We start from the raw sequence: 23,259 nt of genomic DNA on the forward strand, positions 1-23,259 counted from the left end.
GTGTTCTAATAATCTCTTAATTGTACTGGATTGTTGTATGGGAACAAATTATTGTACACAAATTTGGTTTTATTTGTTGTGTCTAATCTGCAACATCTGGAAAAGGAAGAGAAATTTCTTTAACGTGGGTGTAGCAGTAGACTGAGGCAGCAAAAAATAGGACGAGTTATCCTGCAATTACTAATAACATTTTCTTCCAAACTCTTCTAATTTAATAATTTATCTTGGAGGGCTAGGTAAGCTGGACTACTTAAGGGCAGAACCAATGAACTTAAAGAATTCAACTTTCTCTTCTTTATCTACCTGGGATACCAACATCACACCACTTCCCAGTTAATCTTTTAGATTCAACATTGACAAGTACAAGAAAAAAAAAGGCAAATTATTTGGTTTTAAAAAGTAAAAATTTTAAAATATTGTGATGTAAAAAACAAAATCCTTTCTAGTATACTTCCTACCAATTAAAAATGTTTCTTTCTTGCTGCTAAAATAATTGATAGGGTTTACCTTACTTTGCTGAAGAGTGTTTAGGTATTTATCCTAATTATTCAATATGTCTCTTCTAAAGGGTCTCATAACCTTTGGTGTATTTCTCAAAACAGTGGCAATCCTAGCCTTATTACCTATACTTATATGCTGCAAGAAGAAAAGTTTGACCAAGCTTCTAGAAAACAAAACCACTTACAGTATAGGGGAAGCACAGAAACCAGCAGGGGTAGTAGGAAGGATGAGCCCCATACCAAGGGCACATCTGTTTTGCTGTGCAGGGCGTGTTACTACCATCAGGCCAAAGGTTCTAAATAAGCCGGACAACCCTGGCAATAAGTAAACAAACCCAGAAAGACCAGGAAGACAATGGGAAACGTTTCCTGTCTAGCTGATACACATACACAAACATGACATGTACCTTATCTGAAAAGTTTTCCTCCACTGAAAACACATTTTTTTTTCAGAATGAGGAATATAGTTAACAACATAAAGCAACCTTTCATATTAACTATTTTTTAGTTTATCTTGAAAAAATATAATATTTTATATACAAAAGTGAAGCAAATATTCTCTAAGGTAGGTATTCATGTTGTTTATCTCTATAACCCTAAGGCATCTATAACCCTTAGTCAAATGCCAAAGCCATATACAAAGCTTCTCAATTTATTTTTATTTCCTCCTAGGGACTGCCATGATTAGTAAGAGACAAAGACAGGCCTAAAACCCATTTTTCAGTTAACAAATTATTTACTATACATCGATTCTACTACCTTCCCATAGGTTAATCTTGTGACACATGTACATACATGGGCTATGTAAATAAGCCCTCTTTTGAAAGGAATGCCTCTTTTCCCCTGACTTGTAGTAAACACTATATTCAGCCTGACTGATTTAAAATAAACCTTCAAAATAACCTTAAACCACCAACTGCCTGCTATCTACCTGGCAACATGCAAAAGTTTGTGGGAAATACGTAATACCTGGCACATAATAAGCACTCAATATTTGTTCATTGAGTTTACTGAATAAATGTAGTATAAGCTGTCGTTTTAAGGTGAAGAGACTGAACTGCTTGTTTTTATGTATATAAAGGGCTTAACTGCAGCACTGTGTAAGTACAACAGAATTTAGGAAAAAAAAAACATTTACTACTGTGAAATTATTTAATGAAAAGAATACCAGACTAGGAATCATAAGACCTAGGTATTTACCCTGTCATTATCACCAAAACAGTTTTACTCTGTGGTATTGTCACCTATCTATGTATTACCTATAAAATAAAGAATGTATGTCCTAAATAAAATATAGAGGATTAAAAAAAGATAATGGATATAAAAAGTTCTCTGTAAATGACAGAGCACTACATAAGAAAAAGTTATTCTAGGAAGCTTTATGGAGGAGATAGATATAAACCTGGCTTTGAAAGGTATAAAGGCTTCATATAACAATAAAAGGGAAAGCCCTTCAAGTCAGTGAAACTTTAGGGGCAAAGACAAATAGAAAAAGGTATATACATGATGAGATCATAAAAGATTGAAGATCTTGAGACTAGAGTAAATTTTTAAGAATTAAAACATCAACAAATAAACATTTTTGAGAAAAATTTCCTAAAAACTCTCAAGTAACTGGTATCTTCAAGCTAGTAAAACACTACTACAAATAACCACTAATTGCCCATGAACTATGTGCCAGGTTCTATGATTAATCCTCACATAAATCTAGCAGGTAGGAATTACCATGTTCTAGATATAGGTATTGACTAAGACAACCTGCCCAAAGTTACACATTGTTAGCAACTTGCAGAAGTAGAATTTGAACCGAATTCTATCTAGTACGGCAGAGGCTAACACCTAAATGCTAAAGTTTTAGGTCCCAAGAAATGCCTGAAGACTGGTCTTAAATAAATACATCCCTACACAAATATATTGCCTATGTGCTCATATTTTTTAATGAGCAAGGAATAGAAGGATAAATCGTGAATTTAAAAATGTTTGTCAGTATGGAAATGGGTAAAGGAAACTTTAAAAAAAAAGCCATACTGAAATACTGAAAATAAAATGAAACAAGTCATCCTAAACATGTATTAGTGTGATATAACTATACAGAGCAGAACCAGTCTAAAACACAGCAGTCTGTTAAGACAGACATTACTAGGATGAAAAAAATCTTAAATTATTTTCGTAACCATGTAGTAGCCCCATAGTGTTGGTACTACTATTCTCAGACTGTTTTGTGTGCTGTGAGATAAAGGAATCGATTAACCTAGAAACATGCCTATAAACTAAAAAATCTATTTTATCTTAAAAGTAAAAGCAGAGGAGAGGGGCGGAAGATGGCGGCGTGAGTAGAGCAGCGGAAATCTCCTCCCAAAACCACATATATCTATGAAAATATAACAAAGACAACCCTTCCTAGAATAAAGACCAGAGGACACAGGACAAATATCCAGACCACATCCGCACCTGAGAGAACCCAGCGCCTCGCGAAGGGGGTAAGAAACAAGCCCCGGCCCCGCGGGAGCCGAGCGCCCATCCCCCCAGCTACCGGCGGGAGAAGAATAGGCAGAGCGGGAGGGAGACGGAGCCCAGGACTGCCGAACACCCAGCCCCAGCCATCCGGGCCAGAGTGCAGGGCCCTCGATACTAGGAAAACAGGGCAGCAAGAACAGTGAGCAGGCACTGGAGGCTGGGCGCCAGAGGACATAAGAAAAGCGCGCGACCATTTTTTTTTTTTTTTTTTTTTTTTGCTTTTTTGCTGTTTTGTTTTGGCGAGCGCTTTTTGGAAGTCTTAAAGGGATAGGGACCCCAATACTAGGGAAACAGGGCAGAAAGACCGGTGAGCAGAGGCCTGAGGCTGGCACCGGAGAATAAAGAAAAACGAGCGACCACCTTTTTTTTTTTAATTAAAAACTTTTTTTTTTTTAATTTAAATTTTTTTTTTTTTTTTTTTTGGTGGTCATTGTTTTGTTTTGGCGGGTGCTTTTTGGAAGTCTTAAAGGGGCAGGGCGGGTCACTTAATCCAGAGGTAGGGAATCCGGGGATCTCTGGGCACCCTAATCCCCTGGGCTGCAGGGAGCAGGGAGGCCCCGTACGGAGATAAATAGCCTCCCAGCCGCTCCTGCTCCAACGCGACTCCACCATTTTGGAGTAGCTGCCCGAGCCAGGCCACGCCCACAGCAACAGCGGAGATTAACTCCATAGCAGCCGGGCAGGAAGCAGAAGCCCTGTATGCGCGCAGCTGCGCAGCACAAGCCACTAGAGGTCGCTGTTCTCCCAGGAGAGGAAGGCTACAAACCAACAAGAAAGGAAGTCCTTCCAGCCGTCACTCGTCCCAGCTCTGCAGACTATTCCTATCACCATGAAAAGGCAAAGCTACAGGCCAACAAAGATCACAGAGACAACACCAGAGAAGGAGACAGACCTAACCAGTCTCCCTGAAAAAGAATTCAAAATAAGAATCATAAACATGCTGACAGAGATGCAGAGAAATACGCAAGAGAAATGGGATGAAGTCCGGAAGGAGATCACAGATGCCAGAAAGGAGATCACAGAAATGAAACAAACTCTGGAAGGGTTTATAAGCAGAATGGATAGAATGCAAGAGGCCATTGATGGAATTGAAATCAGAGAACAGGAACGCATAGAAGCTGACATAGAGAGAGACAAAAGGATCTCCAGGAATGAAACAATATTAAGAGAACTGTGTGACCAATCCAAAAGGAACAATATCCATATTATAGGGGTCCCAGAAGAAGAAGAGAGAGGAAAAGAGATGGAAAGTATCTTAGAAGAAATAATTGCTGAAAACTTCCCCACACTGGGGGAGGAAATAATCGAACAGACCACGGAAATACACAGAACCCCCAACAGAAAGGATCCAAGAAGGACAACACCAAGACACATAATAATTAAAATGGCAAAGATCAAGGACAAGGAAAGAGTGTTAAAGGCAGCTAGAGAGAAAAAGGTCACCTATAAAGGGAAACCCATCAGGCTAACATCAGATTTCTCAACAGAAACCCTACAGGCCAGAAGAGAATGGCATGATATATTTAATACAATGAAACAGAAGGGCCTTGAACCAAGGATACTGTATCCAGCACGACTATCATTCAAATATGACGGTGGGATTAAACAATTCCCAGACAAACAAAAGCTGAGGGAATTTGCTTTCCACAAACCACCTCTACAGAACATCTTACAGGGACTGCTCTAGATGGGAGCACTCCTAGAAAGAGCACAGCAGAAAACACCCAACATATGAAGAATCGAGGAGGAGGAACAAGAAGGGAGAGAAGAAAAGAATCTCCAGACAGTGTACATAACAGCTCAATAAGCGATCTAAGTTAGGCAGTAAGATACTAAAGAGGCTAACCTTGAACCTTTGGTAACCACGAATTTAAAGCCTGCAATGGCAATAAGTACATATCTTTCAATAGTCACCCTAAATGTTAATGGGTTGAATGCACCAATCAAAAGACACAGAGTAACAGAATGGATAAAAAAGCAAGACCCATCTATATGCTGCTTACAAGAAACCTCAAACCCAAAGACATGTACAGACTAAAAGTCAAGGGATGGAAAAACATATTTCAAGCAAACAACAGTGAGAAGAAAGCAGGGGTTGCAGTACTAATATCAGACAAAATAGACTTCAAAACAAAGAAAGTAACGAGATAAAGAAGGACACTACATAATGATAAAGGGCTCAAACAAGAGGATATAACCATTCTAAATATATATGCACCCAACACAGGAGCACCAGCATATGTGAAACAAATACTAACAGAACTAAAGGTGGATATAGACTGCAATGCATTCATTCTAGGAGACTTCAACACACCACTCACCCCAAAGGATAGATCCACTGGGCAGAAAATAAGTAAGGACACGGAAGCACTGAACAACACAGTAGAGCAGATGGACCTAATAGACATCTATAGAACTCTACATCTAAAAGCAGCGGGATATACATTCTTCTCAAGTGCACATGGAACATTCTCCAGAATAGACCACATACTAGGCCACAAAAAGAGCCTCAGAAAATTCCAAAAGATTGAAATCCTACCTACCAACCAACTTTTCAGACCACAAAGGCATAAAACTAGAAATAAACTGTACAAAGCAAGCAAAGAGGCTCACAAACACATGGAGGCTTAACAAACCGCTCCTAAATAATCAATGGATCAATGACCAAATCAAAATGGAGATCCAGCAATATATGGAAACAAATGACAACAACAACACTAAGCCCCAACTTCTGTGGGACACAGCAAAAGCAGTCTTAAGAGGAAAGTATATAGCAATCCAAGCATATTTAAAAAAGGAAGAGCAATCCCAAATGAATGGTCTAATGTCACAATTATCAAAATTGGAAAAAGAAGAACAGATGAGGCCTAAGGTCAGCAGAAGGAGGGACATAATAAAGATCAGAGAAGAAATAAATAAAACTGAGAAGAATAAAACATTAGCTAAAATCAATGAAACCAAGAGCTGGTTCTTCGAGAAAATAAACAAAATAGATAAGCCTCTAGCCAGACTTAATAAGAAGAAAAGAGAGTCAACACAAATCAACAGTATCAGAAACGAGAAAGGAAAAATCACGACGGACCCCACGGAAATGCAAAGAATTATTGGAGAATACTATGAAAACCTATATGCTAACAAGCTGGGAAACCTAGGAGAAATGGACAACTTCCTAGAAAAATACAACCTTCCAAGATTGACCCAGGAAGAAACAGAAAATCTAAACAGACCAATTACCAGCAACGAAATTGAGGCGGTAATCAAAAAACTACCAAAGAACAAAATCCCCGGGCCAGATGGATTTACCTCGGAATTTTATCAGACATACAGGGAAGACATAATACCCATTCTCCTTAAAGTTTTCCAAAAAATAGAGGAGGAGGGGATACTCCCAAACTCATTCTATGAAGCTAACATCACCCTAATACCAAAACCAGGCAAAGACCCCACCAAAAAAGAAAACTACAGACCAATATCCCTGATGAACATAGATGCAAAAATACTCAACAAAATATTAGCAAACCGAATTCAAAAGTACATCAAAAGGATCATACACCATGACCAAGTGGGATTCATCCCAGGGATGCAAGGATGGTACAACATTCGAAAGTACATCAACATCATCCACCACATCAACAAAAAGAAAGACAAAAACCACATGATCATCTCCATAGATGCTGAAAAAGCATTTGACAAAGTTCAACATCCATTCATGTTAAAAACTCTCAGCAAAATGGGATTAGAGGGCAAGTACCTCAACATAATAAAGGCCATCTATGATAAACCCACAGCCAACATTATATTGAACAGCGAGAAGCTGAAAGCATTTCCTCTGAGATCGGGAACTAGACAGGGATGCCCACTCTCTCCACTGTTATTTAACATAGTACTGGAGGTCCTAGCCACGGCAATCAGACAAAATAAAGAAATACAAGGAATCCAGATTGGTAAAGAAGAAGTTAAACTGTCACTATTTGCAGATGACATGATACTGTACATAAAAAACCCTAAAGACTCCACCCCAAAACTACTAGAACTGATATCGGAATACAGCAAAGTTGCAGGATACAAAATCAACACACAGAAATCTGTGGCTTTCCTATATACTAACAATGAACCAACAGAAAGAGAAATCAGGAAAACAACTCCATTCACAATTGCATCAAAAAAATTAAAATACCTAGGAATAAACCTAACCAAAGAAGTGAAAGACTTATACTCTGAAAACTACAAGTCACTCTTAAGAGAAATTAAAGGGGACACTAACAGATGGAAACTCATCCCATGCTCGTGGCTAGGAAGAATTAATATCGTCAAAATGGCCATCCTGCCTAAAGCAATATACAGATTTGATGCAATCCCTATGAAACTACCAGCAACATTCTTCAATGAACTGGAACAAATAATTCAAAAATTCATATGGAAACAGCAAAGACCCCGAATAGCCAAAGCAATCCTGAGAAAGAAGAATAAAGTAGGGGGGATCTCACTCCCCAACTTCAAGCTCTACTATAAAGCCATAGTAATCAAGACAATTTGGTACTGGCACAAGAGCAGAGCCACAGACCAATGGAACAGACTAGAGAATCCAGACATTAACCCAGACATATATGGTCAATTAATATTTGATAAAGGAGCCATGGACATACAATGGCGAAATGACAGTCTCTTCAACAGATGGTGCTGGCAAAACTGGACAGCTACATGTAGGAGAATGAAACTGGACCATTGTCTAACCCCATATACAAAAGTAAACTCAAAATGGATCAAAGACCTGAATGTAAGCCATGAAACCATTAAACTCTTGGAAGAAAACATAAACCTCTTAGACATAAACATGAGTGACCTCTTCTTGAACATATCTCCCCAGGCAAGGAAAACAACAGCAAAAATGAGTAAGTGGGACTATATTAAGCTGAAAAGCTTCTGTACAGCAAAAGACACCATCAATAGAACAAAAAGGATCCCTACAGTATGGGAGAATATATTTGAAAATGACACATCTGATAAAGGCTTGACGTCCAGAATATATAAAGAGCTCACACGCCTCAACAAACAAAAAACAAATAACCCAATTAAAAAATGGGCAGAGGAACTGAACAGACAGTTCTCCAAAAAAGAAATACAGATGGCCAACAGACACATGAAAAGATGATCCACATCGCTAATTATCAGAGAAATGCAAATTAAAACTACAATGAGGTATCACCTCACACCAGTAAGGATGGCTGCCATCCAAAAGACAAACAACAACAAATGTTGGCGAGGCTGTGGAGAAAGGGGAACCCTCCTACACTGCTGGTGGGAATGTAAGTTAGTTCAACCATTGTGGAAAGCAGTATGGAGGTACATCAAAATGCTCAAAACAGACTTACCATTTGACCCAGGAATTCCACTCCTAGGAATTTACCCTAAGAACGCAGCAATCAAGTTTGAGAAAGACAGATGCACCCCTATGTTTATCGCAGCACTATTTACAATAGCCAAGAATTGGAAGCAACCTAAATGTCCATCTATAGATGAATGGATAAAGAAGATGTGGTACATATACACAATGGAATACTACTCAGCCATAAGAAAAGGGCAAATCCAATCATTTGCAGCAACATGGATGGAGCTGGAGGGTATTATGCTCAGTGAAACAAGCCAAGCGGAGAAAGAGAAATACCAAATGATTTCACTTATCTGTGGAATATAAGAACAAAGGAAAAACTGAAGGAACAAAACAGCACCAGAATCACAGAACTCAACAATGGACTAACAGGTACCAAAGGGAAAGGGACTGGGGAGGATGGGCGGGTAGAGAGGGATAAGGGGGGGAGAAGTAGGGGGGTATTAAGATTAACATGCATGGGGGGGTAGGAGAAAAGGGAGGGCTGTACAACACAGAGAAGGCAAGTAGTGATTCTACAACATTTTGCTATGCTGATGGACAGTGACTGTAAAGGGGTTTATAGGGGAGACCTGGTATAGGGGAGAACCTAGTAAACATAATATTCGTCATGTAAGTGTAGATTAGTGATACCAAAAACAAAGCAAAACAAAACAAACAAAAAAAGGGCAGTTCCTGTGTGGTAACCTCCAATGAGGTCTACACAAAGGTATAAAGGGCATATAAAAGTGTAGGCAAAGGGTCTGTTTGTGTCTATACAGAAGATCAAAGCCTAATTGGGCTACCCCGAAAATGAACTAAGATACGATATGAAAGAGAACTTCCAACATCAGCACTCTCTGGAAGACTCATGCCAGAAGATGATCATCAAAAAACCCCAACAAAGATCCACGCACTGCTACAGCTGTAGATGCACTCATCCCACCAGTTCCTGGACTTGCCATGGGAATGAGGAAGGAGATATCTAAGCTGGCCTTTGCATACAGTAAAACAACAAATTTGACTGGATCTATACTGTTGGAACTCAACCAAGAATTAGGAGAAGTGCAAATTGTAGTGCTCCAAAATCTTACAACTACAGACTATTTACTGTTAAAAGAACATAAGGGATGTGAACATTCCCCAGGAATGGGTTGTTTTAATTTGTCTGATTTCTCTCAGGCTGTTCAAGTTCAGTTGGACAATATCCACCATATCATAGATAAGTTTTCACAAATGCCTAAGGTGCCTAACTGGTTTTCTTGGTTTCACTGCAGATGGCTGGTAATTACAGATATGCTTTGGTTATGTAACTATACTCCTATTATGTTATGTGTGTGCACAATTTAAGTAGTAGCTTAAAACCTATACATGCTGAAGTTACTCTACAAGAAGATATGTCAAAGAAATAATCAATCTTCCCAGGTTTTCTTCCGCCTGCTACTTCTATAGCTTTTCTTCTTCCTTCCTAATTACAACCTTTAAATAGAATTCGTGCCTCATATCAAATTTACCGAGTATCATAATTCTTCCAAGTGGTAAAGATACCTCAAGACAAATGCTGGGCATAGAAGCCACAGGGCATAAATATGCAAAGAAGTAAAAAGCTAACCTTTTCAAACAATAAGGCTTCCCTCTCACTTACCAACTTCACATTTCCCTGTATGGTCCCAGAAGATGACTGGTTAGCCAGACACGGGTAAGATTCCTCAAGGGAGGAACAACCTAAGACAGGCACAGTTGCAGGGGGGCCATCAGGTGAGAAATTGGGGATCAACAGAGGTGAGGCTTAGAACCTCACCCCCCCTGTTCTGAGAGAAATCTTCTGCATACGTGGATGTTTTATTGCCCTTGTCTAGCTTGGATTAACACATAGTCTACAGGCACACACCTGATCATCTACATTTGCTCTCTTACAACACTAAACTATGTTTTCTACCTTTATCTTGTATCTACCTACCGCTTCAGCATTTTATTAAAAATAATAATAATAAAGAGAGAAATGTGGTATCCACATATAAATCAAGTATAAAAACCAAATGAGTATTCATATTTGAACTGACTGTTTAGAGTTCATAATGCATGAGCAAAACCGAAAGTTTCTGTGATGACTGCCCTTGTACTGTTCACTATGTAACTTAATCATTATGTAAGAATTTGTTCTCCATGTAAGAACTTGTTTGTTATGCCTCAGAAGATTGGAGACTGACGAAAATTAGGCTTGGGGTGGATTAATGATTGTGCATTGAGCATTGACTCCCCTATACAGAATTTTATTGTCGTTAACAACCATTTGATCAATAAATATGAGAGATGCCCTCACAAAAAAAAAAAAAAAAAAAAAAAAAGGACAGACTTCCAATGGTAAAATAAATAAGTAACCGGGATGTAATGTATAGCATAAGGAATATAGTCAAGATATTGTAACAGCTTGGTAGGGTGACAGCTGGAACCTAGAATTATGTATATAAATGTTTTATCACTGTGTTGTACACTTGAAACTAATGTAATGTAATACTGTGCATCAACTACCCTTCAGTAAAAAATAATTATTTAAAAAAAAAAAAAAGTAAAAGCAAACGAAACACACACACACAGTAGCACTATACACAGAAAAGGCCTAGATACATGAAAAACCCAGTAGCAATCCCCACTACTGAAATTGTTGTCTTAAAATACCATTTACCACTAAAAGGAAAAAATAGCAAATTACAGGTTTGGAGTAAGAAATGGGAACCTCATTATATACCAGAAAACAAGGAAGCAATCCAAGACTATGTTTAAAGCAATCAAAGATCATACTGAAGAGGCTCTCACTAGCTCCAGATGGGACAACTTGAGCCTTAATAAGGTAATAACTACAAAGGGCTGAAATACATAAAATACATTTAAATCTGTGATTTCAAAATGAAACTAAGAGAAAAAAGGGAAAATACAAACTTCAGTCACTACTGGAGATGCTAATGAACCAGCTCATTATTCCGAAAATTGGTAAAAAGGAGAAAAATACATATATGGCTTTCCTTTGTAAACAGCACCACTGGGTCACCAAACTGTAGATAAGAAGTTTCTCTTTCTAGGAACATTCCTTCAAGCTAGTAAATAAGGAAGCAATGATAGAATATCACCACTCTGAGCAATGGGGTATGGATCATCAATGATTGGTACCATCACCAAGAAGATACAAACAGATATTATGTGTATCCAAGCGGAAGAATACAATACTACCTAGGAAGTAGTTGTTTGTGTTGGGGTAGGGGTCTGAGCTGGATAGCAAGCCTCTAAATCCTATAACCAACTTACCAATTTACAGGAAATACAGTACACAAAGGGGTATGTTGACAGACTCCACAGGAACACAATTAGCAAAATCTAGACTTTGGAAGCTCAACAGCAGAGGTTGGCAAACTATGCTCAATGCCTCTTTTCGTAAATATTTTTTATTGAAATAGTCATGTCCCTTCATTTACCCCCTCCTATGGCTGCTTTCACACAACAGTGAGAGCTGAATAGCTGTGGCACAGACCATATGGCCCATAGTAGCTAAGTTATTTTCTACTTGGCCCTTTAAGAAAAACTTTGCCAACCCTTGCTCTATGGGATGAATGACTCAATTTTTTCAAAAAATAAAATAGTTGGGGGAAAAGGATGGAGGGAAAACCTATAGATTCAGAGACACCTAACAGACATTTCAATCAGTCACACTGTATAGATCTTAATCAAATCTAGATTCAAACAAAACCTGTTCTTTTTTTAAAAATGAGACAACTGAACATTTGAATACTGTGTATCTGATGATATTAAAAATGATGGTGTCAAAAATAAGAGTTCTCTTTTACATACAGAAAATTTTTAAGTGAAATATGATGTCCAGGATTTGTTTCAACAATGCAGAAAGGGAAAACTTAAAATAGAGTTATAGATATGAAACCAGACTGCCTGTGAGTTGATAACAGCTGAAGTTGGGTGATGGTTACACTCTATGAAATATTCCGGAATGCACATGGGACAATATTTACATTAAGCATGTTTATAAGCATTAGATCATGATGGAACCAGAATACATTTATATATGTTTTTAGATGTTCTACTACATTATATTTAAAGAGAGGAAAAAGGTAATTTTACTTAAAACTTCTCTGAATATATAACCTCCCTATCTTTTGATACAGTAAGGTAAAACTTATCCCCTGATGAGAAATAAATAACTGTTCTCTCATTATCAGGATGGAATGGGAACAGGGCCATCCCTGTCCCATAAAGGTTTCTGAAAATTAGAAGGTACCCATTCCTTAAGATATTTTAATTACATCTAGTTAAATTCTTATAATAAATATACCGTCTATTATAGGAATGGGGACCCTAAAATACAATGTCTTAACCAACTCACAACCTGCATAACTGTAGGAGTGGCCCTTGATGGAAATTAAAAGAATTCCTTGATGGAAATTGCCAGATAATACAAAGAGCTCAACTCCACCTTTCTGCACATTAGTAATCCAGAGAAGGTAGTCCCCTGATTTGAGAGTTGATCTTCTTCCTCTATTCTTTATAATTCAGAAATTAATATTACTTGAGGATAGCATGGGAAATAAGTTTATTATACACTTTCATAGTCCTAACATTTCCTTCCTGTATATTCCAAATAATCAGAAACATTTTTCCTAGAAATGCTGTTTATATATGTTTTTTGTTTATATGCAGTTTCTCCCCCACTGCAATAAACAGAGAGAGACAATTTATGGGCTCACCAGCATTTCAAAGGCAAGAGACATGCAGGAAAGAAGGTGTGACCAGAGGCAATCAGCTAAGCATTCCATGAATATGAGCCCCACTATATACTCTAAATAGTACAGTGAGAAAATAACAGACCTGATCACTATTTTTTATAACATGTAGCAGACAGAATTCCTATCTCTATTTAAAAGCATACTATAGAGTGTGATGAACAATGGGTTCTTAAGTACAGATATGAGAAAGCACAGGACAATAAAAAAAAAAACACTACAGAAATTGAGCTATGTTTATAGTATCTGTAAACCATGTATTAAAATATACACTATGTATATTGTATGTACCAAAAGCAAATTTTAACACACAAGAGCAGTCATTTTCTATACACACATACACATACACACCCCAAATATACCTCGAACAGAGATTCTTATCATTTTCATATTATGCCCATCCTAGGAGTATTAAGATTTATTTAACAAAATCTTAAATAAAACTTTGAAAAGGGTATTAGTACTTTTAAATGATTTACTTTATACCAACATTAGAGATAGAAATCAAGGAGAGTGCAGACTTCCCAAAATACTGGTAACTAGAATTATATTTTACTGAAAGGATGGGCTATTTTTATTTTTATTCTGAAAAATGTTAGGAGTCTTCTTATAATAATTTCCCATTACCTTTGTGGCAACGGAAATTTCAGCTGCCAGTTATAAGTATTTTGTATACACAATATAAGTAACTCAGTAGTAGATTTAAGATAGTTTTATGTATAAGAGAATTATGAAGTCAGAGTAAGATTCCTTTTCCAGGCCCTTCCACCCACATGATCCAATTCATAGGACTAAACATAAACTTACTTGGGCTGTTAGAAAGGTATCATCTTCAACTTCTTGAGCTTCAATTTCCTATGCAAAAGGGTATACAATAGCTTTGCTTTACAAAATATCTAGGTAACATGAGAATGCTTTTATGCTATAACCAGTAATCATTTGCCTTGTGTCCTGTACAATGTCTATGATACTGTTGGTACTAAGTCAATGCTTAATAGTTCAGACTATATTTTTATCCAACATAAAGTCACTTTGATAAAGAATTAGAAAAATCTTTCTTAAGCCCTTCATTTAGTAGACTGGGTAGAACAGAAGCTTTCTAAGCATGAATACTTAACTGCACTGACTTCCTAATCCACTGATTTTTCTTAAGACATACTAACCTACTTCAAAGCAGAAAAAACGGTCTATTTCATTTAAAGAAAAAAAAAAATTATATGCCTTTAAACTCCCATAATTTCCCCACTCGTGGTAATAACCAAATAAATGAACTTAGTCTTTTATATCTACTGAGATAGCAAAAGAAAAAAAACTACCACCAGGTAATGTTGTCAAGGTCAGAGTGAAGTGGTACACTCAATTTGCAGGGGGTAGAAAACAACTTAAACTTAAATGTCTCAAATTAAAGGAGTGGCTATTAGATAAATAGAAAGCAGTTTAATAAATTCTCATATAACAAAGATTATGAAGTCATTATGATATTATGTGAAATATTATATGAATAAACAGCAGCTTATGGCATGATAGCTACTATGTAAAAATATATACAAATGTGAAAGATAATAAAAAATTTAAAAGGTCATCTTAAGTTTTAAGATTGTGTGATTTAAAACTAACTTAAAAAAATATATTTTTGGAAAATTCTGAGACTTTCCCATTGAACTAGAAAAAAATACTTCTAGTTATTTAGTAATTTATCTGTGCCACATTTTTAAAAAACTGGCTAAAGACCTGACTTTCGATGTCCTCTTTTTCTATATCTTCTATTGCTTCTGCCTCTATTAATTCGTGAGCTCTCATGTTCTCTTCTGCAGAAAGTAACTCCTTGGAATGCACATTTTCTTCTTCAAGTTCACCAAATTCTTCAGAGTCCTTTAGTTCATCATTTCCATCGTGTTCAGGTGCCTCTTGATTCTCCAATTCACAGTCCTTTTAATGGTAAGAAAATTTGGTACAACTAGAGGCAAAGTAGTGTAGGCTATCCACCAAACATTTTGGTAATTTACACCTTTAAATGTTTAAAATTTTACCATATTTTGACATTACACCAAAAGACAAAGTTCAATAATTTTACCTTACATATTAACTGTAAAACTAGAGGGGGTTCTAACACCAAGATCATAGAGAATTTCCAAACCTGAGTTTCCAAATCTCTCACACTGAAATACTCCCTAACTGGACTGCTAATGGAGACTTTATCAAGTTCCAGTTACTTAATATTTACCAAGTCACATCCCAGGAACTGTCCTACAAGATGAGACTTCACAGAAATGACTTAATTTCTCTATATGCCATAGTTTAACTTAAAAACCCTGGAAGTTATATAACACAAAGTTTATTTCTACTTAGTAATATGGATTATCAACTGTTACACCAATGTTTGTTCTTGGAAAAAAATGCATGTAATTAACTTAAATGTATTTGTTTTGAAATCTTTCACTATGCCAATTAGCCAGGGGAGCATAGGTTGGGATTATCTCTGTGAAGGAATGTCTGTCTGCCCTTCAAAGTTGACGGATATACAGTACTTCAGAAGAAACAAAGAAAAGCAGCAATCAGCTCAGTTTCCTCTTTAATTGCAGAGAAAGCACTGAAAGCAATGAGCATTCTTTTCTCCTTTCCTATCTTACAGTAAATCTGGCAGATTTAAGAAAAAGTTTCTAAGTTAAAAGGGAAAAAGGGCAGGGCCATGACTATAAATCAACCACAGCTAACTGCAGTGAGGGAATAGACATTTCTAAGGAAGGTGGACAAAGAGAGTGATTGTTTTGGGACTTAGAGTGCTTGGGGAGCAGGGCATCTCTAGAACAGCAGGCTGATGAACCCTCACCGTGTGTGGGGGGAGGGGGGAACACTGGGGATTGAAATTGGAGTAAGTAATTGCATGACAAGAATAGGTGCAAAGAATAAAATCAAGGGAAGTCACCATGGGAACTTCATCTATTCTGAAGTGCCAGCTTTTGATCATTCTCCTCACATATAAATGAAAGCAATTCCTATACTACTCGCATATCTAAGCAATAGGTGGTATGTAACCAGCACTACTATATACATTCCAAAATGACCAACTCTTGGGACACATGGAATGTAAACCACTTAATTCCTACCAAATACATCACATATGCTGATATTTCCGAAGTGAAAAAGAAATATAAAGAAGAAACCAAAGATACATTTAAACAGATTTTTTTAAAGCTCTTTTGTTCTTCTAGACATTATGACCAGGTTCATTTAATGACAACACAAAGGCATCCTTTGTAGCACATGTAAGAGACAGTACTATTATGCTGAAGAGAAGTATATATGTCCTCGTAACATTTCAAATTACTAATATTTTTATGAATTGAAGAGCTGAAAGCTAGGAATAGAAAAGTTATGTGTTTTTTTTTGGTAAGTCACAATATTGTTCCAACTTACAGATAATTTTTGCTTAATCATACACTCACTAGTAAAGACAACTAAAGAAAATAAGAATAAAGGAACAAACCTAAAGGAAGATATACCACACAGATAACAGAATATAGAGACTGAACAGCTCTTACAGGCTCAAACAAGGCTGACCACAGGCATATAATCATCAATTTTAATGAATCTCTGGGCAAATATTTCCTAAAATTATCTGATTTCAGAGTTAACTCCTCAACCAAGCATTTATTTCTCTGTGCCTGCCCCCAAAGTGCAAGGTACAAAGTGTGGAATGTGTGGCATGCTGTGTGGTCTGTGCAAGGTGGGGAAGGTAGAGAGCTAGGCAGTTGAAGAGATAGACAGGTGAACAGACATGAGCTGACTTCATGTGTGTCAGGCACACAGACAGCCTGACATGTTATGACAATATGGACTAAATGTACACAGAAAATGGGAGTCTATGGGGTATAAATGTACATGATTTAAGAACTATGCTCATTTAATCATTCCTGCAAATGCCATACTACTCAAGACCTAACAATCAGTAAGTAGCAGATCATGTTTCAGTGACATGAAAATAAAACAAAAACCTTAACTACAATGAAAAACAACAGTATACAGAACTGTTGTAACTCCAATTAAAATTATATAAAGACCTGGCTTATTTAGCTTTAAAGGGCAAAACAAACTTCTTAATTTGATCTTTAGCAAGTAATAACACATTGGCAATTTTTTCTCTCCATTTTAAGGACTACATTAATCTAAGTTCTATACAAAATGCAATGGGCAGATGAAAAATAAATTATCAGTATCCTTCACTGTAGTACCATGGCCAGGAACTAGCATATCAATTGTCCTGTAGCTGTTCCTCTGGCTCCTGTGCCTCAGATTTCTACTTAAAGGCCTGGGCAAACATTATTTTTAGCTTTATGTTTCATTTAACTTATTTAAATAAAATGTATTATAGTTCCCAACTATTAATTGGCAATATTACACAAGTCTCTATTTTACCTCCATCATTATCTATTGTTCAAGTAAAATGCATGAGTTCATCATGCAAAATACTAGGCTCAAAAAAAACATCTTAACCTGAGTATTTAACACTTTACCTTGACAAAAGCATCATCTTCCACAGAAGCATCTCCACTCAACTCATCTGCTTCCTGTTTTTTACCTGCGGAAGAAGGAAAATGGGCTAACAACCAATACTTTATTAATTTAAGAGCAAAAAACATTCCAATGTTAACCCTGCAGTATCACCTTCTACTCCCAAATCATCTGACAAAGCTAATGCCAACTTCTTGTAAAACACCTACTCATAGCTATTCCAAACAAAAGAAGCCTTATTAACAATGTCATGCCATTTCACTAAAATAAACTGCAAATAATCAGGCCTATATATAAACCTATTGTAACTGACTTGACATATATGCTTGCCTTTACACCACTCAAATTCTTTAATCTTCAGTTCCCTCAGAAGTAGCAGCACCTTTCAATGGTGTTCTAACTGTATACATAACCAGATGTCTGTATGCTAAATTCAACACTCAAATCCCCCACCAAAGCTGTCCCTAAGTTCTCTTCAACAAGATTTCTCTGAAATAAAATGCTCACACTTTAAGCTACACCTTACAACCCATCAGTTGACCACATATTGTCCTGTACTCAAATATATCTATCTCTCATCACAGTATAGAGAAGACATTCATTAAGTACAGTAACAGCTTTTGTGCTTATTTTGTATTGCTCCAAAGGCCTAAATAGACATCATGCTGGGTACTTAACATAATCACTGATTCGAATGACTTAAGGCAAGTAGAAATTACTTCAGACTGAAAACTGTTAATAGCTTCCAGATTGACTACTGTCCTCCCCTACCCAACCCTCAACTTCAAAACCTTACAAATTGGTGGCTGGAACTTTAAATGCGGTGTCTACACTTAAAAAAAAAGTTTTCCAAAGAGCCAATGCTAAAAATTTGTTTTCAGGCTAGTCCACAAAAACCTACTTAATAACCCCTAATATATCAGAAATGCTATTAAAAATACAGCTGCTGGAACTTTAGTACTAAAAAAAATTTTTTTTAATTCCTTATTTTTAAATGTGAATGGATGTTCCTTCCTGAGCCAACTAATCAATTTTTCCCTGTGCCTAAAACAGGAACTGCCATGTACGTATCTCAAGTTTCTGGGATCCCTTGGATAGAGATTAGCTATGAGGTACCTGTGAAAAAAAGTTAGGATACCTTCCTTTCCTTAGTCTCCTCACCAGCCCCATCCATCTACTTCCAATTTGGAACCTTTTCCAGAAATCCATGATAAAAAGGGAAACAAGGTATTGGTTCTTCCAGGTATATGAAAAACTAGATTAAGTTGGAGATTTTGCTTCTACCCACTGAGGTTAAAGAGGACTTGTTCCTTGCCCTGAGGGCTGTTGGAATTAACAAAGAAACAAAGTACTGAGCTTAGTGTGGACTTCATTCCCTATTTGCAAAGTCAGTTGCTTATACTTTTGGGCAAGTATCAATTAGAATTACTGCAAGTGCAATGACTAAGAAAACCTGTTCATTTAATATTTTAATCTATTTTTAAAAAATAAGATGTTCCTTCCCTGAAAAAAGAAAACAGTACCAGGTGAGAAAAGGCTCACTAAATTCTACCATATTTAGTGAGAGAAAGTTCCATAATATAAAAACCTGCAAGATGCTACTTTTTTAAAGAAGTAAACTTTTTTAACACATAGGACGCCCCCACCCCACCCCACTTCCTACACACACCAAATATCCTGCAGAGTTGAGTTTCGGGGAGAACTCCTTCAGATCATTTCAATGCTATTAATATAAGTAAGTCAAAAAAAAATTCAATTGATTTTGGGCAGGCAGTCACAATTTTACAAAAGAGAAAATGAGCCTGAGAGGTTAAACAGCGTACCCAAAGTAAAGGGCGCTGTCAGAACTGGAAGCCAAGGCTTCTTGTTTCCAGTCCTGAATTCTCTCCACTATATCTTACTATGACCTACTTACAAGACATTGTCCTAAAAAAGAGTGGTTAATTCAATTTAAAGACAATATTATCTTTGAAATGGCAGCCTTCAGCATAATGACAAACCACATACACTCCGCACATGCCAGGGTGAACTTCACTTGCTCTATTTTCCTTCAAGGAAAATCACCCCAGCAGTCACCATCACGGATCCATGAGCAAAACACTAGGAAAAATGCTTCACATACTTTACTATGTTTATTTATTTTGTACTCATAACTATTCTGAAACTACTATCCTCATTTACAAAAGAGGAAACAGATGCTGAAAAGTTAATCAGATTACAAAGCTGGTGCAAGCAGTGCTTTGATTTAACCTTGCCTATTTTCACTCCTCAAACTCGCAAAACCATTAGATCTTTGAATAGCTAAAATGTGCTAGTTGCTAAAAATGTTATCTTTTAGTGTAAATAGAGGCTCCAAAAGCCACATCTATGAAACTTTTAATTGTTAAGACTCGCAGAGATTATGTAACTTGCCCCATGACAAACAGGCAGCAAAAGGCAGAGGTACACAAAAAGGTCCGACTTTGCTATCTCTTACTGTTTTTAATAGCTGTATCACACTGAAGTACTAGACATTTAACGTGTCATCGGTTTATAAGCAAAAATCATGAGGACAAGATTTTCAAACATACAATGATGAAACTGTAGGAATGACCTGATAGGTATACAGTTTTAAGAAAACTGAAACTTTACATACCAGCTTTTGATTGTTTCCATAATCTTTAACTTTGGGCTTGTTTTACACACTGAAATAGAAACTATATTGTAATTTCTTCCTTTATGAAAAAAGAATCACTCCTCCCCCATACCAAATAGAACTCACATCTTAAAAAGCTTTGATGTTCATCATCTAGCCCAGAACCTACTATGATGCTAAACAGTGAGCAGATCATCAAGCCTTATGTATTGCCTAACTGATAATAAAGTAAGTCCTGGTTGGATGCTAGCAGTAAACAACGTTTAGGTTTCCACTTAGCCCTCACTGAGACAAAGACTAGGAGATGACAAGCCAGTCAAACTAGCATCTTGTGCAATCCCATCCTGTCAGTAAAGACTGTACACTCCCAACTTTAATGATGCTACAACGAACATCTATGGGTTCCTAACTTTTATGATGTCACAAATGAGAAGTAACTTAGAAAAACAAAATCCCCTTTAAATTCCAACATGCAACACCACCTTCAGCACATTTTTGTACATCAGTAACTATTTATATTCCCATCTCCCATTTAAGCCTGTGCTAGCAAAATTCCTACAGCAATTAATCAACTAATCTTTTGTCCTTCAAGGAATCTGGCATGTGCCACAGAAATGTGAACTGGTCCCAAAGGAAAGTAGCATGACCAGGATGAAGGAGCCAACTGAAAGTCTAATACAGACTGAATCCTGACCTTAATGCTTGGAGAAGCAAAACTAGAAAATAAAATGAGCAGTAAAGATAATCTGAATTAACAAAATAAAAAAATGGAAGCAAAAATAACTTCTCACATCTTTAATGATTATAGTAGTAACATATGGCTGTTTTTGAATTACATAAAATACATTGTGAAGCTCTTTGCATGATTTTGGGTCTAGAGAAAAATGGCAATGTTAAAAACGTATGTACCAAAGAAAGATGACACTAAAAACACTTCCTTATTTATGCAACAAATATTTGTATAGTATAGTTCCACAAATACTTAATTTTCAGAATTAAGGATAATTCAGATTTTTCAGATTTAAGGAAAGTATATGGCATATATACCATTTATTAGTTTAGACCTCTGAGTGGCTTCAATCACTGAAATATTTTTGCAATGAAATATATGCATATTCATGTCAAATGGTATAAATCAAGACCACAAATAACTTCACTTCTGCCACCTAAGAAAAAGCTTTCAGTTTTCAGAATGTTCGTATTTCAGAATTATTAACAAAGGATCCTGGATCATTCATTGTTTTTCTCCTCCAGAGGCAAACTGGTCTTTATAAGGGCTTGCACTTTTCCTTTTCAAGTTCAGAAATACCTCCCCAAATAAAAACAAAAACAAAATCCACTTAATAAGTAGATACTAATTTTGCCAAAAAATCTTTGTGACTTGAGAAACTTTCCCCTTAAATATTTACAGAAGCTATGAAACAGAAAATGTTTAGTCATAACATTTCTGTTGGCGAAGAGGGGAGAAGAATCAGATTATGAGCCAAACTGAACATTAATGTTTCCAGCAACCTCTCCCCAATTGCATCCAATATCTTAAAATAATCAGACTGTGCTTTGTGTTAATTGTTTACATATGTGTTTCAGCCTCTCTTTTATTAAACTGGTATTTTACTAATGAAATCATTTTTCTAAAAGAAAATCATTTTTCTAAATCATTTTCTAACAGTCACTCAGTAGGTCATCTTACTGTTTTTTAAAAGCTACTAAAAAAAAAAATTCACAATCATAATAAATCTGAAAAACACCAAGGAATATTTTTAAAAATCTCTGTCATCTGAAGATAACATACACACACTCACGCACACATGAGATTTGTGTGAAAAAAGAAAGAAAAAGTAACTGAGTTCTTTATAGGTTACTTTTCTATCGTATCAAATAAAAAAACTATTGCTTAACAGTGTTATTGTGAGAATCAAATAAAGCAATATAAAAGTTTTTTGAAAACTGTAAAGTATATAAAACAAATTGCAAACTGACAGGCAGAAAGAGAGGAACAAAAACGATGCTAATTTGCAAGCTCCAGTCTAGAGCAGCTTGCATGAGAATCACCTGAGGAGCTTTTAGAAAATACTGAAGCAGGGGCCCCCATCAGAGCAACCAAAACCAAACTTCCAGATGACAGGAACCTGGAATCTGTATTTTTAAAAAGTCAAATAAATCTTTTGTGGAGAACCACAAAATAACGGAGCATAAAAGCCAGAATGAGAAGAATATAAAAGGAACTTTGTTTTTAGATTTCCAAGATTAGAGAAAATGTAAATTCTTTAACAGAACATGTATGATGTGAACCTATGGGGGAAAAACATTCTTAAACATTAACATCCTTATGAATACATGCACATGTATTACACACCTTAGATCAACAATGTGTCACTTGTGATAAATTCAGGATGGTGGAATTATGGGTGATTTTTACTTTTTTTGTACTTTTTTGGATTATCCAAATGTTAAAATGAAAACAGTTCACTTTAACAATCTAGAAAACAATACTGCAAAGCCATAATGCAAATTACTATTCCTGGGTACAAGGGACTGCCATGTAATGCTAACTCAGGCTGTACAGTTTATGATGTGAATGGTTAACTCCTCGAATTGCACAAAATCAAGGCCCTTTCATTGTAATATGTGAGAACTATAGTATATCTGATTAAAGAAATCAGTAAATTCCACCCTTAACACCTAAACCATTGTTTGACCTCTTCATTAAAGTCATTTCTGATGCCACCAACTAACAATCATTTCTTTTTCCTCTAATTCCCGGACAATCACACATTATATGAGTTCATGATTGAGGAGATAAAGTCTGAAGTGCTCTGCGCCTGATTCAGAAAGCCTAGAAGATGACTGACTTGGGAAAAGCACTGTCTTAAAAGTGCCAGAAAAGTTTACCTACATTGACACATACCACACTTGACTCAATAAAATAGCTGAAGAAAG

At 36.4% G+C, this 23,259-nt stretch overlaps 1 protein-coding gene across 4 annotated transcripts in view; it reads right to left on the reverse strand.

The window, feature by feature from the left end:
• Positions 1–23,259, reverse strand: part of SLTM (SAFB like transcription modulator) — a 48,146-nt gene that overhangs the window by 19,532 nt on the left and 5,355 nt on the right. For 2 of the 4 annotated variants that reach the window (XM_036903021.2, XM_036903019.2), the window contains exons 3-5: positions 17,687–17,751; positions 14,904–15,101; positions 13,980–14,027 (exon numbers count right to left, since the gene is read on the reverse strand). In XM_036903021.2, coding sequence (XP_036758916.2) covers positions 13,980–14,027; positions 14,904–15,101; positions 17,687–17,751 — 311 coding nt within the window. Of the gene's footprint in view, positions 1–13,979; positions 14,028–14,903; positions 15,102–17,686; positions 17,773–23,259 lie in introns of all 4 variants that reach the window. The other 2 variants (XM_036903020.2, XM_036903018.2) reach the window with 1 other exon arrangement.

Source organism: Manis pentadactyla, chromosome 11 (assembly GCF_030020395.1).
Source record: "Manis pentadactyla isolate mManPen7 chromosome 11, mManPen7.hap1, whole genome shotgun sequence".
Lineage (NCBI taxonomy): Eukaryota > Metazoa > Chordata > Mammalia > Pholidota > Manidae > Manis > Manis pentadactyla.